This window comes from Dipodomys spectabilis, unplaced genomic scaffold, assembly GCF_019054845.1.
Source record: "Dipodomys spectabilis isolate Male_0828 unplaced genomic scaffold, ASM1905484v1 ptg000108l, whole genome shotgun sequence".
Classification (NCBI taxonomy): Eukaryota; Metazoa; Chordata; class Mammalia; order Rodentia; family Heteromyidae; genus Dipodomys; species Dipodomys spectabilis.
The window spans coordinates 10,685,368-10,699,280 of NW_024870785.1; the positions used below are offsets into that span (position 1 = coordinate 10,685,368).

General features: G+C 40.4%; 1 protein-coding gene across 2 annotated transcripts in view; it reads right to left on the reverse strand.

The window, feature by feature from the left end:
* The window catches only part of Dmxl2 (Dmx like 2), a 109,275-nt gene that overhangs the window by 10,847 nt on the left and 84,515 nt on the right, over positions 1–13,913 (reverse strand). For both annotated transcript variants that reach the window (XM_042687435.1, XM_042687434.1), the window contains exons 28-34: positions 9,885–10,133; positions 6,577–6,755; positions 4,960–5,090; positions 3,705–3,790; positions 3,108–3,309; positions 2,419–2,536; positions 544–606 (exon numbers count right to left, since the gene is read on the reverse strand). In XM_042687435.1, coding sequence (XP_042543369.1) covers positions 544–606; positions 2,419–2,536; positions 3,108–3,309; positions 3,705–3,790; positions 4,960–5,090; positions 6,577–6,755; positions 9,885–10,133 — 1,028 coding nt within the window. The remainder of the gene's footprint in view (positions 1–543; positions 607–2,418; positions 2,537–3,107; positions 3,310–3,704; positions 3,791–4,959; positions 5,091–6,576; positions 6,756–9,884; positions 10,134–13,913) is intronic.

Below are 13,913 nucleotides of genomic sequence, written 5' to 3' on the forward strand. Positions count from 1 at the left end.
AAGCCCAATTATGAAGATTTCCAATATGATTGTAAAGTATTGTTACTTTTAAAAGTACTAATGAAAATATGTATCTCAGCTCTTCCCAAAGGGCACACTTTATCTGCAGGAAGAATATGCATTGCTAAGAGACACAGAGTGGGGAAAAGTTATAGAAAGACACAGGAGACATGGAAGAGGTAAAGCCCTTTAGGATACAGGTGATGGGACCAGAATAAGGAGAAGCTGGCAAGAAAGAAGGTGAGAAAGGGATGTAGGAGGCTGAGAGGAAGGTGCTGGAGCTAAGGGTTAGAGATCAGAGGAAGGAGAGAAGAAGCAGAATGGAAGGAAAAACCAGTCATGCTCAAGAACAGTCTAGACCAGGTGTTGGATAGGGACAAGAAAGGAAGAAGCAATGGCTAGAGGCAGAAAAGCAGCTCCTGCCCTGTGTTGGGAGATGGCATGGGAGCAGCTAGTGCTCTGATAGGCAATCGTGGTTAGTACAAGAAAGAAGTCAGCTCCCTGAACTTTGCAGGACAAGCTAAATAGAGCTTGGAATACTACCTTGATGTGGCAATCTTCTGATACGTGGTTTTGTTTGACCTGCTCCACATGTTCTTCTACAGACTAAATAAACCACACGTCACAAACACAAACACATGCACAAAACAAAATCATAAAAGAAAAATTTTAAGCTAGAATGGTCACTCCATCACTTAAAGATGTCAATGAAAACTGAAGAAAAAAATGAATAAAATGTCATCAGATAACCACAGTAAAAAAGACAAAGTTACCCTATTTACATATACACAGAGACATGCCACTTCAAAATAAAGCTTAGTTATCATTTACGTAACTTCTTTTACATAAATATAGACAAACCCCTTTCTCACCCACCCCAACTTCCAGGTCTGGGGAGTACATCCATGGCCTTGCCCATGCTAAGCCAGCCTTGTACTACTGAACTTCATAAAAACCAGTAATTCTCAAGAAAATTTTTAGGTAATTGTTTTCAGAATTCATGTGCTAATGTAATCCACTGAATTTTACAAAGTTATCAGTCACTGAAATCCCACCTAACAGTATTTTGTTGTTATTTATTTTTTGGCCAATCCTGGGGCTTGAACTCAAGGCCTGGGCACCGTCCCTGAGCTCCTTTATGCTCAAGACTAGCACTCTACCACTTGAGCTACAGCACCACTTCTGGCTTTTTCTGTGAAAGAAAAAAAAAAATCAACTGGAGATAAGAGTCTCATGGTCTTTGCTACCCAGGCTGCCTTTGACCTATGATCCTCAGATCTCAAGTCTCCTGAGTAGCTAGGATTACAGACATGAGCCACCGGTGCCCAGCAAATTTCAATTGTATTATTGTTATTATTATTTTTGGTCTACTATGGGGCTTGAACTCAGGGCCTAGGCACTGTCCCTAAGCTTTTGCTCAAGGATAGCACTCTATCACTCGAGCCACAGAGCCATTTCTGGCCTTTTCTGTGTATGTGGCACTAAGGAATTGAACCCAGGACTTCATGCATAGTAGGCAAGCACTCTACCACATTCCCAGCCCAACACATACATAATTTTTAAATCCATAGGGGAAAACCAGTCCTCACAGGGCTGACCCTAAGTAGGTGCATGATAAGTGGGAGACTGGGAAAATGAGCTGCTGCCCCGGGTGAGGGCAGAAGCTGAGCGGCAGTCCCACCCTGGCTTGGGGAGCACTGTGGGAACTGTGACTGTTTTCATTTTCCAAAATGAAACATAATTCCTTCTTCTTTTCTCAGACTATACTTGCCAAGCCTTTGGTTCCTCTCCGACTCCTCACTGAATGGACTGAAATGCTCGTGTCTCTTTCATAAGGCAATCAGTCAACCGCCTAAATGTTTGGTGCTTTTTGAATCATGTATGACTTGCTAATTAGATTGGCTTTAAGATCACCATGTAGTTTCTGCCTTGCTTTGTAATGATAGTTGTATTTCATCGTATTTTCTACATTTCTGTACTTTATTCTCTCAAAATTATCCTAAATTTGTTGCATTTACTTAAACCTGTTCACTTCTAAATGAGGGCTATGTTCAATTTTCAATTAAATTACATTTAGAGATATTTGTAGAAGACTATTAAGACTATACTAATTTAAGAACTTCCAATTCTATCACTGCAAAATTATAAAATTCTAATAGCAAAAGTATTTTAAAAGAAATACCAATTTGCACTTTATTATATGTGATTTATCAAAGGACTTCATGTATGTTGTTTCATTACTATAGTTTTAAAAGAAGTTCATTGTAGTAAACTTTGGCTATTATCATAATGTTTTTAAGATAATAAAGTTCCAACCAAAAAGTTTCCAACCAAAAAGTTTCAAAATAAAGTGCAAATTAATTAGAAATGTTAAAGAAAACTACAAAATTACAACAGGAAATACTTTTCGCACAATACCTCGCTCTGTTTTCTTTTCTTGGTGAAAATGTATCTAATAAATGTCTCTTGGAGGATTTCTTGTTTAACTAGGAAATGCCAAAGTCTCTTGACTGGAAGTGCAGAAGAATCTCGGGACCTGCGAGAAATATTTTAACATATCACACTGCTTTTGTTTATTAGAAATGAATAGCATACTTGCAGAAATTTGTTAATCTAATACAAAGGAGACAGCAATGAAGCTCAACAAAATTTTATATACTATTTTACAATCTTAAAAATTTACCATCCAAAAGAACCTCACAATCTTAAAAAAAAGTTATATCCATAGGGATTAAGATGTCAGGCAGAAGATAAAAACAACAAAAACCTGTTATGTCATCATTTCTCAATACTTTGACTAAGACCAAAGGTAGAAATAGTTAATGTATCTATTGCTAACTTACCCATTAAAAGGTCAGAAACACCTTATTTGCAAATGTAGATCATCCAAAAGAATGTTCTCTAAGAGTTCTGAAAATAACTACAGAAATATAGAAGATGTAGAAATATAAAGCTCTTGGCTATATAATGTATCTAATGAATCAGACATTTTATAACAACTTCCTAACCAGATTTCTGATGTTTTCCTCAGAAAATACTAGAAAGGGATTGCAGGTTCAAAATGATAAGTATTTTGAAGGTTACTGGCACTTGAAAAGCTTTCTTACTTGAATGGAGTATTTTCAGGTTCTAGCATTGCTTTATTTCGAAGGATAGCTGGTCCAGCTCCTACTGAAAGGTCAGATGGATACGTGTTGACATAGTTGGGGGGTGGGCCTTCAAACTGATCCATTTTCTCCTGCAGGATCTGTTCCCAGTTCTCCAAGTTCTTAATCACACCAATACCTAATGGTGACGTTACAGGTAGCTCTAAAAGATAACCAAATGTCATTTTATTTTGATAAAACATATTGGTCATCATCCACATATTTCCAAAATCCACTAAGAGACAAGGCTTCTGAAAATATAAATAAATCTGAAAATGCTCATCTAATATGATTTGGATCTGGGAGGCTTTCAATAAAACAGAAGGTCAGCTTACTAAAATAAGTTGAAAAAATGTCCAGCCTCCGAAATCTGGTTTGCTGCTCTTTCATCTTCTTATTTTAGTGATTCTAATAAAACCATAGATTGGAGCCTGGAATAAGTTCAACTTTTTAAAATCTCCTATGGAGTATTTTAAGTAGCAAATGGTCTTTTATACAGATTTTGTAGCATCATTTAATTGTATTTAATTAACAATGATTTTCAAATTCCACACTCACCAGAGAATTCCAGTCCAGCAATGGGAAAGAAATTCTTGACATTGTGAAGCGCCAGCTTAACCACTGTCAAGTGCATAAGAGCCCAGCTGTTCAATGGGTACAAAAATGTTCTAATTAAAAAATGAAATCGCTAGAGCACTTGCCTATCATGCTTGAAGCCCTGTGTTTAATCCCCAACCCTGGGGGTCTTGGGAAGAAAGGAAAAAAGAAAACTGGGGGGCTGGGAATGTGGCTTAGTGGTAGAATGCCTGCCTAGCTTGCAGGAGGCCATGAGTTCCACTCCTCAGTACCACATGCACAGAAAAAGCCGGAAGTGGCGCTGTGGCTCAAGTGGTAGAGTGCTAGCCTTGAGCAAATGAAGCTCAGGAACAGCGCCCAGGCCCTGAGTTCAAGCCCCAGGACTGGCAAAAAAAAAAAAAAAAGAAAACTATGAGAGAAGTGATGTTGTCATTTGTTTACTCCAATCTTCAACTCAGAAAACCAGCTGTCATTTTTATTCACAAAAATAGCTCCTTTGAAATTTTTTTTTTTTTTTTTGGTCAGTCATGGAGCCTGAACTCTGGGCCTGGGCGCTGTCCCTCAGCTCCTCAGCTCAAGTCTAGCGCTCTACCACTTGAGCCACAGCGCCACTTTGGCTCTTTCTGCTTATGTGGTGGTAAGGAGTCAAACCCAGGGTCTCATGCATGCAAGGCAAGCTATCCACCACTGAGCCACCTTCCCAGCCCCGTCCTTTGAAATCTTGGAAGCATAAGATATATAAATATATATATATATAGAAAATTACCTATTAGAAAAAGCTGTCAAAAAGTCACATAAAATCTAATAATACATAAATAAAATTATATAAAGTTCCAGTAGCACATCAAGAAATTATTTTTTATTAAAAATGTTGGTGTTGCCAGGCTCCAGTGGCTTAACCCTATAATCCTAGTTGCTCAGGAGGCTGAGATCTGAGGGTCATGCTTTGAAGACAGCCTATGCAGAAAAGTCCAAGAAACTATCTCCAAAACAATCAGCATAAAGCAATGCTGGAGGTGTGGTTTAAGTGGTAGATTGTCACTCATGAACAATGCAGTGTACTATAAATAGGAGCAAGAGGCGTTTGCGTATACACACACACACACAAATACTGCTTACATTCTACATGAAAGCTATTCTTTGAAAGTAATATTCTACCTTCTAGAAATTTACTAATGTAATTTAAAATTAATATCAGGTTTTTCTGCAAAAGAAAAGAAAGAAAGGCCTTACTTACCTGTAGGAATTTGGATCCTTGTGTTCCTGTATTTGTATGTCTGAAAAAAAGGCATCATCTTCATCATCATCACTGTGAATGCTTTCATCAGAATCATATAGCACACCACTATCAGACAGAGGAAGAAATGGCTGCAGGAAAAGATGCAGTTTACTAAATATATTAAATAGTAATACATTGCTTAATAACCAGTATACATTTTGAGAAATATACTCTGAGGCAATCTTGTCATTGTGTGAATGTGATGGTGTTTTTACACAAAGATATCTACAAACATCACTAGGTGAGATCTAATTATCACATATCACACACCCAGATCTGGATCTCTATCATCTATCTATCTATAGTCTGTGTGTGTGTGTTAGGCCTGGGGCTTGAACTCAGGGCTTGGGTGCTACCCCTGAGCTTTCTTGTTTAAGGCTAATGCTCTACCACTTAAACCACAGCTCCACTTCTGGCATGCGTGCGTGTGTGCGTGTGTGTGTGTCTAATTAGAGATAAGAGTATCACAGACTTTCCTGCCTGAGCTGGCTTTGAACCATGATCTACAGGTCTCAGCCTCCTGAGTAGCCAGGATTACAGGTGTGAACCACAGGCACCAGGCTTTAGCAAGACATATTTGGCAAGGATTTATTTTAGCATACAAAGATCCTTGTTTTATTAAGTAAATACAAGTCAGTAGCCTCAGGAGACAGGCTAACACAATTCCTGGTAGAATCCTGACAGAATGTAACCTTGCAATTCTGCACCCACAATTTGCCTACGAATGTTCTCAAAGGTCGCAAGAAGGCTGTTCAAACAAGTTTTTAGTTCTCTTAGAGTGTATGACTGGAATGGTGTGAGCTGGAACACAAGGTTTTGTGTTTCTCTTAAGTTCTTAGATGATGCTATCATTCTGGGACCACACTTTGAGAACCACTAACATCATTTACACAATCAAAGTCTATGTAGCAAAACAAGATCTCAAAACTCACTTTGAAAGACTTTTTGAAGTGCAGCTCAGCTTAACTGAAACAGAGTGGGATCAATACCTCAAGAACTCTTTAATATGGTAGCTGTAATAACGTTACCATGGGAAGAGGCATGAAAGGAGTTGGGTTTCTTTATGGGCATGGACGGCAAGGTGTCACTGGTGTTAATGGAGAGGAGCTTATCAAGAGAAGGGAAGCAAGTACGCACTGGCACCTGCCCTGCACAGTATGACCCGGGTTACATGGGATGCAGTCACCATGAGTACTCCATCCCGACAAGTTTTCTCTGCTTTGTGGAAGGGCCTCACTACAACCCAATCAACCCCCAAACGTCCACCATTTTCTAATTCTATGCTGGCCAGGAAACTACTAAGGGGAGAGTCTAGAGAGTAAATACAAGTATCCCCATTATAGACAGAGATGGTGCAGGTTCTATGTTAATAAGCTGAGTCTGGTTATGCCCAAGTCTCACAGGATGTTGTCTCGCGCACCATCAAGTCTGTATTCATATGTAAATTTACTAGGACCACTGTTTTTGGATTTGAGAGAACAAATCCAAAAGCTGCCCTGCTGTGTGTATGTGATCCTGATAATACAAGTCAATAAAACAGACACACTTAAAGCCTGCACATTACACACCCCTTACCTTGGCAACAAAGTAATCCCACATACTAAGTTCTGGAGGGACAAACTTTTCTTTGTAAGACGGTCTTTCTGCAGGCACTGGTGGTGGGGTGGCATCTTTCCCAGGCCTTCCAGGGACCAGCATTCGCATGTTGAATCTCCTCCGGTGTTTATCTATGTCTTCAGAAGGAACAGGAGGTGCTGAAGAAAGATTTTTAAAAACCAATCATTTCCTTTTAATTCTCCTTTTGCCATGATTTATTCTAAGCTCAGTTACTAATATTGGTGCTTCGGGGCTGGGAAGGTGGCTCAGAGGTAGAGCGCTTGCCTTGCATGCCTGAGGCCCTGGGTTCGATTCCTCAGCACCACATAAGCAAAAAGAAAAATGCCGGAAGTGGTGCTGTGGCTCAAGTGGTAGAGCGTTAGTCTTGAGCTGAAGAGCTGAGGGACAGCGCCCAGGCCCAGAGTTCAGGCCCCATGACCGGACCCCCCCACTCAAAAAAAAAAAAATAACAAACAAAAAAAAAAAACTAATATTGGTGCTGCTTATCTTTCCAGTTCTTTCATCAGCTTTCTAGCAGTCACGCAAAGATGAAGATGGATAGCCTGCTACCAAGTAACCTATATGCTGTATAGAATAAGAATTAAATTCTCTACAAACTATATTAAATGACATATTCAATAAGTGTTAAAGAAAATGACTGAGCCAGGCCCCGGTGGCTCACACCTATAATCCTAGCTATTCAAGAGGCTGAGATCTGAGGGTTGCGGTTCAAAGCCAGCCCAGGCAGGAAAGTTCATGAGACTCCTATCTCCAATTAACCACCAGAAAACCAGAAGTGGCACTGTGGCTCAAGTGGTAGAGCACCTGCCTTGAGCTGAAGAGCTCAGGGACAGTGCCCAGACCCACAGTTTAAGCCCTACAACTGACAAATAATAATAATAATAATAATAATAATTTCTAGCTAAGCAGTTCAAGAAAGATTCGATGGACATGTAGGATATGATTTGCCATGTCTTAGTAAGAACAGCAGAGACACAATGGGGAAAAACATATAAATGACCAAGGGTTTGGGTAAACGAGGGGAAAAGGAGTCAGCAGAGGAGAGGAGAGGAGAGGAGAGGAGACAAGGACAGAGTCTAGAGTTAAATTGAAGGTGGAATTATCCATTAGGTAAAATCTCATCCAAGTCTCTGAAGCCAGTCTCATGATGAGGTAGGCTTGATTGATCAAACTGGAAAAAACAGGCTGAATTTACAGTACAGTGGGTGGTATAAACCCATGGATGAGTTAGATAGGAAGGATATATAAAAGGAGTAGCAAAAGGATTTAGGAACTGGATATGAAAGGGTCACAAAGTGGAACAAATGCACTGTAATAACTCAAATTATTACCAGAATACACTTTTTATTCTGCCTATGACTTTTTTATCTTTGAGATGAAATACACATAGCATAAAATTTGCTACTTCAAGCACATAATTCAGCAGCATTTAGTACATTTACATTATCGGGCAACCACCACCTCCAATTCCAGAGCGCAGTCATTACTGCAAATGGCAACCCCTTGTAAGCAATCAATGCATCAACTGGCTTCATTTCTACAGATTTATCTATTCCAGGTATTTCACAGAAATGGTATCATACAAAAAGCAACCTTTTGTGTCTGGTTTCCTTCAATGATCATTTCAAGGCTTGCACACAACTTCATTCCCCTTTGTGTCTGCCAGTATCAGGACTTGAGCTTAATTAAGGCCTAGCACTCTTATCACTTGACCCACACCTCAAGTCTGGCTTTTTGAACCAACCCTCCAGGTCTCAGCCTCCGGAGCAGCTAGGATTACAAGTGTGAGCCACCAGCACCTAGCTAGTTCATCTCTTTTGTGGCTAGCACTCCACTGTATAGATGTACCCCACTTTGCTTTCCAGTCATACTCCATAGTTCACCATCACCTTGTTTCGAAAGTTTATTCTCTACAACGTAGCTAGAATGACTCTTTTTGAAAACCTAGATTGTGTCACTCCTCTGCTTAAAACCTGAGCGGATGTTTCTCCACTCCTTCTCTAACCTACCCTCTTCCCCTAGTCTATGACAGTACTGTGGTCTTGCAGTTCCTGCAGAAGGCCAAATTCAATCCTGTTTTGGGACCTTAGCATTCACCATTCTATGACTGCAGATAACTGCTCACTTCCCTGGGTCTCTGCTCAAAATTCTGTCTACCCTAACTAAACTATCACCTTCCAGTGATCCTCACTACGACCTTAGCTGTCATCACACCTGCCACTTCACATTTGTTCAGGTGTTACTATGTGTCTAGCTCCAATCAATGTAAGCTTCATGTGGGTGAGGGTCTTGTCTTGATTTGTTCATTCCCTTATCTCCAAAACCTAGAACATTGCCTGCCATATAATAGGTATTAAGTACATTTGTGAACAAAAATGTATTCTCAGAAGTTTTAAGTATGATGAACAGAATTCCCACAACACAAAATAGAAAATTCAGGAAGAAAAGGCAGTTATTAGAGAGAAAACTGTTTTCAGTTGGAAGTGGACTACAATTAAGTAGGAATAAAAGGTACATGGTAGGAGCAGAAGCCGTGGAGTTGGTGAGACCTCCCCCCACTGCAGCGCATACAGGACACCACTCGCAGAGCGCCATCGTGTGTGCTTACACTCTGCAGCGGCAATCCCTCACTGGAAGAGGAACATTGCTGTGCATGGGTTAGGATGGACTCCATGTTTCAACCTTCCCTGGGGCATCAGTCCATACCAAAGCTTCCATCTTAGTATGGAATAAAATCTATTCTTACCCAGACAGGAAGAATGGACAGAAGGAACAGGGGAGGGTGATTTTTAAAAGCCAGTGGAAACAGCTGCCTTCTGTATGGCCATAGTTTAAAGCTCAGTGCTGCACAGGTTCTGGCGGCTACCTAAAACTGCTTTCTCTACTTTAGACCTGTCTTTTTTTTCCAGGTCCTTATTCCCTCATGTTGTTCCTCCTTCCTCACTTATCTTTCCCTTCTGCTCATTCTTTTGCACGTCTTCAAACATATAGTAATTTGCATTATTATTGCAACGTAAGTATAAATCAATAACCACCCTACAAAAGTGGCTGTACCTTACATTACTGATTTCTTTTTTTGCCAGTCCTGGGGCTTGAACTCTGGGCCTGGGCACTGTCCTTGAGCTTCTTTTGCTCAAGGCTAGTGGTCTACCACTTAAGCCCAGGGCTTCATATGCATGCTAGGCAAGCACTTTACCACTAAGGCATATCCCCAGCCCACACTACTGATTTTCAAGATCAGATTTCTTAAAACATTATCAACTTACCCGAAATGTTTTCTGATTGTCTTCGAGGCTTTACAACAAGCTTCACGCCCCCTCCAAAAACAGCAGCCCACATTCGGTTATTTAATGGGTGGGCTGCAAGCCGAAACAACTCATTGGAGGAATTTGTGGCAAGGGCATGGATCAATAAACTTAAGTAAACAGCAACAACTGCTTCACACAACAAAACATTCAATTTTGGCTGGTCTTCATCTTGGGCTGAATTCAAGAGATTAATAAGCGAGCTCACACCTGAAAGAATACAGAATACCATAATCATTTATCTATCGATATTCTACAACAAGCAAAATAAATAATGAAAGGAACAGATAATGAAACAAACTAAGAATCCATGGGTCTAAAGCAACACAGTGAGTGAACTGTTAAGCAAAAAGGGGAAATGAAAAGTTCTTCCGTAGGATGACAAAATCAGAAAATCACCATCTAGTCACCCCACTGTAGTATCTAACACTTGAACAGAAGCCATCACTAGATGCTAAAATTCAGCATTTTATACAATCCCAAACTATCTTTCAAAAGATATCAATACACCTGACATGTAACTGTATCCCCTCTGTATATCACCTTTATATAACAATTTTTTAAGAAAAAAAAATACCAATGCATGACTGGGCATCAGTGGTTCACACGTGTAATCCTAGGTACAGGAGGCTGAGATCTGAGAATCATGGTTCAAAACTAGCCCCAGGAGGAAAGTGTGAGACTCTTATTGCTATCATTAACAACCAAAAAACAGAAGTGTAGCTGTGGCTCAAGTAGTAGAGCACTAGCCTTGAGCACAAAAGCTCAGGGACAACGCCCAGGCTATAAGGTCAAATCTTAGAACTGGCATGTATATGTGAATGTGTGCACATGCACACACGTGTGCACTCACACATAATATCAATACTTAACTGAAAAGGAAAAAAATTCCAGTACCTTTGTAAAGGAAAAAGCAGCCAGAAACTACCTTACCAACTGATCAAAGTCAATTCATAAACAACAGAACAGTTAACATGATGAGCCTCTTGATCCTTTGTACTGAGAAAGGCACAACTTTTTTTTGTGGACTCCCTGATAAAAACATATAACTTCAGCCTGGCGCCGGTGGCTCATGCCTGTAATCCTAGCTACTCAGGAGGCTGAGATCTGAGGATCACGGTTCAAAGCCAGCCCGGGCAGGAAAGACTGTGAGACTCCTAGCTCCAATAAACCACTAGAAAACCAGAAGTGGCGCTGTAGCTCAAGTGGTAGAGCACTCGCCTTGAGCTGAAGACCTGAGGGACAGTGCCCAAGCCCAGAGTTCAAGCCCCATAACTGACCAAAAAAAAAAAAAAAAAAAAAAAAAAAATATATATATATATATATATATATATATATATCTTCAAAAAAAAAAATCAAGCTGGGCACTGGTGGCTCAAGGCCGTAATCCTAGCTACTCATGAGGCTGAGATCTGAGGAGCACGGTTCAAAGCCAGCCCGGGCAGGAAAGTCTGTGAGACTCTTATCTCCAATAAACTACTAGAAAACTGGAAGTGGTGCTGTGGCTCAAGCAGTAGAATGCTCGCCATGAGCTGAAGAGCACAGGGGCAGGGCCCAAGCCTAGAGTTCAAACCTCACAACTGACAAAAAAAAAAAAAAAAAAAGAAGAAAAGAAAAATAAATCAGAAAAGCCTAAATTGTGTGACCAACTTCAAACATAATTGAATAGTACATACTCTTTTTTTTTTGGCCAATCCTGGGACTTGAACTCAGGGCCTGGGCACTGTCCCTGAGCTTCTTTTGCTCAAGGCTAGCATTCCACCACTTGAGCCACAGTGCCACTTGCGGCTTTTTCTGTTTATATGGTACTGAGGAATCAAACTGAGGGCTTAATGCATGGTAGGCAAGCACTCTACCAATAAGCCACATTCCCAGCCATACATACTCTTTAAACATACTAATTAATAGTCATGGAAGATAAGGAGAAGAAAGGCGGACATGATAGTACACACCCACTGTCCCAGCATTTAGGAGGCTGATGCAGGAAGAATATGACGCCAGTTACATAGTGAACTATGCAGAGCATTCAAAGCTAGCCTAAGCTGAGCTACCAAGTGAGATGCAAGTACCTGCTGTCGAGAGAGACAAAGAGAGAAAGGATACCCTCTCTGCAACCTAGTGCCAAATATTGAAAAATATATACCTGCAGATACCCACACACATAGCATAATACATGCTATCACGCAGGAAATCTGGGTGAAGGTTATATAAAACTTCTGTACTGTTTTGCAAGGTTTTTTAAGTCTGAAATGATTTTGAACTAATTTCAATGTTTTCAATTCATTTCCATTTTCAACTAATTTTTAATATGTACGGCCCTGTAGAGAGAGGAGAAAGTTAAGGAACAGAAGAATGAGGAAGAGAAGGACAGCTAGCATGGCGCTGTAGCACAGCATGCCACTCGTGCCCTATATACACATTCACGTTCTGGAAGAGATGTGTCTCTGAAAGTCCGCTGGGGCTTCCATTCAGAATTTCTAAATGACATGCTCATGTTCATGAAGAATATTAAATCCTTTTGGTCTCTTTTTTTGGGGCGGGGGGATGGAAAAGGTTAGTGCTGGGGCTCGAACTCAGTGTCTTGTTTGCTCAAGGCTAGTGCTCTACTACTAACCTTGAGCCACAATTCCATTTCTGGCTTTTTGTTGGTTTTTGGAGATAAAGTCTCACAAACTTTCCTGCCTGGATTGTCTGGAAACCATGAGCCTCAGATTCATCTCCTGAGTAGCCTGGATTGCTTTTGTGTTCACTTTTGAGCCACAGCTCTACTTCCAACTTTTTGGTGGTTGACTAAAGATGAGTTTCATGGGCTTTTCTGCTCAGATTGGTTTTACACCATGATTCTTAGATTTCAGTCTTCCAAAATTTCTGAGGTAATATTTCAGTATCACTCGTTGAAGCCAGGCCTGCCTACACTGGTAATCCTAGCTGCTTGAGAGGCTGAGAATGGGAGGATAAGAGTTTGAGGCCAAACCAGGTAGAAAAAAGTTTGAGAGACTGCTTCTCGAACCATAGTTGGGCACAGTGGTACAGGCTGTCACCTCAAGCTACATGGTAGATTGGCAGGATTATAGTGCTAGGTCAGCTATAAGCATAGAAAAGTATGCAAGACTTCATCTCCATGGAGAGCATCTTGGACACAGTGGCACACACTCATGATACCAGCAACAACAGGAAACATAAAAGTACAAAGATCCAGCTCAAGCACATGCCCAGGTGAAAAATGGCTAGGGGCACAGCTCAGAGGTAATAAGCACAAAACTTTCCTCACTGTCAAAGAAAAAGAAAAATGAAAAATATTGCTATCGATAGCAAAGCCATCATAAAAAACAACCATTTACTAATCCAAAAGAGCAACAAACTGGAAACTAGACAATACTTGCATGCCAGGCAAGTACTCTACCACTGAGCCACCTTCCCAGCCCAAGACAGTAACTTTTAAAAGAGACATTTCCTTTTTAAACAAGTATTTGGGCCAGGTACAGGTGGCTCACATCTGTAATCCTAGCTACTCAGGAGACTGAGATCTGAGGATCACAATTTAAAGCTGGCCTGGGCAGGAAAGTCTGTGAGACTCTTCAATTAACCACCAAAAAAGCTGGAAGTGGAGCTGTGACTCAAGTGGTAGAATGCTAGCCTTGAGCAAACCAAAGACCAGGGACAGAGTCCAGGCCTAGAGTTCAAGTCCTATGACCAACAAAAAAAAAAAGAGGAAGAAAAAACATTAGGATTCAGTCACAAACAGAAAGCTCTTATTCTCTACTTTTTGCTTATAGCTTCAAAAACACCTAAAACTATTCAACAGTGTTTTTATCACATATCTCACATAACCCATTAAATGATTCTGGTCCTGACATTTTATGACTTAGATATAATAACTTTCTATAAGAAATGCCAAGATTTTGAAAATAAATTTTTGTGAGTTGCTGCAATGATTTCCTAATGATAGGTGCTAAGAACTTGTTTTACAAAGACTCATCTCCAACTAAC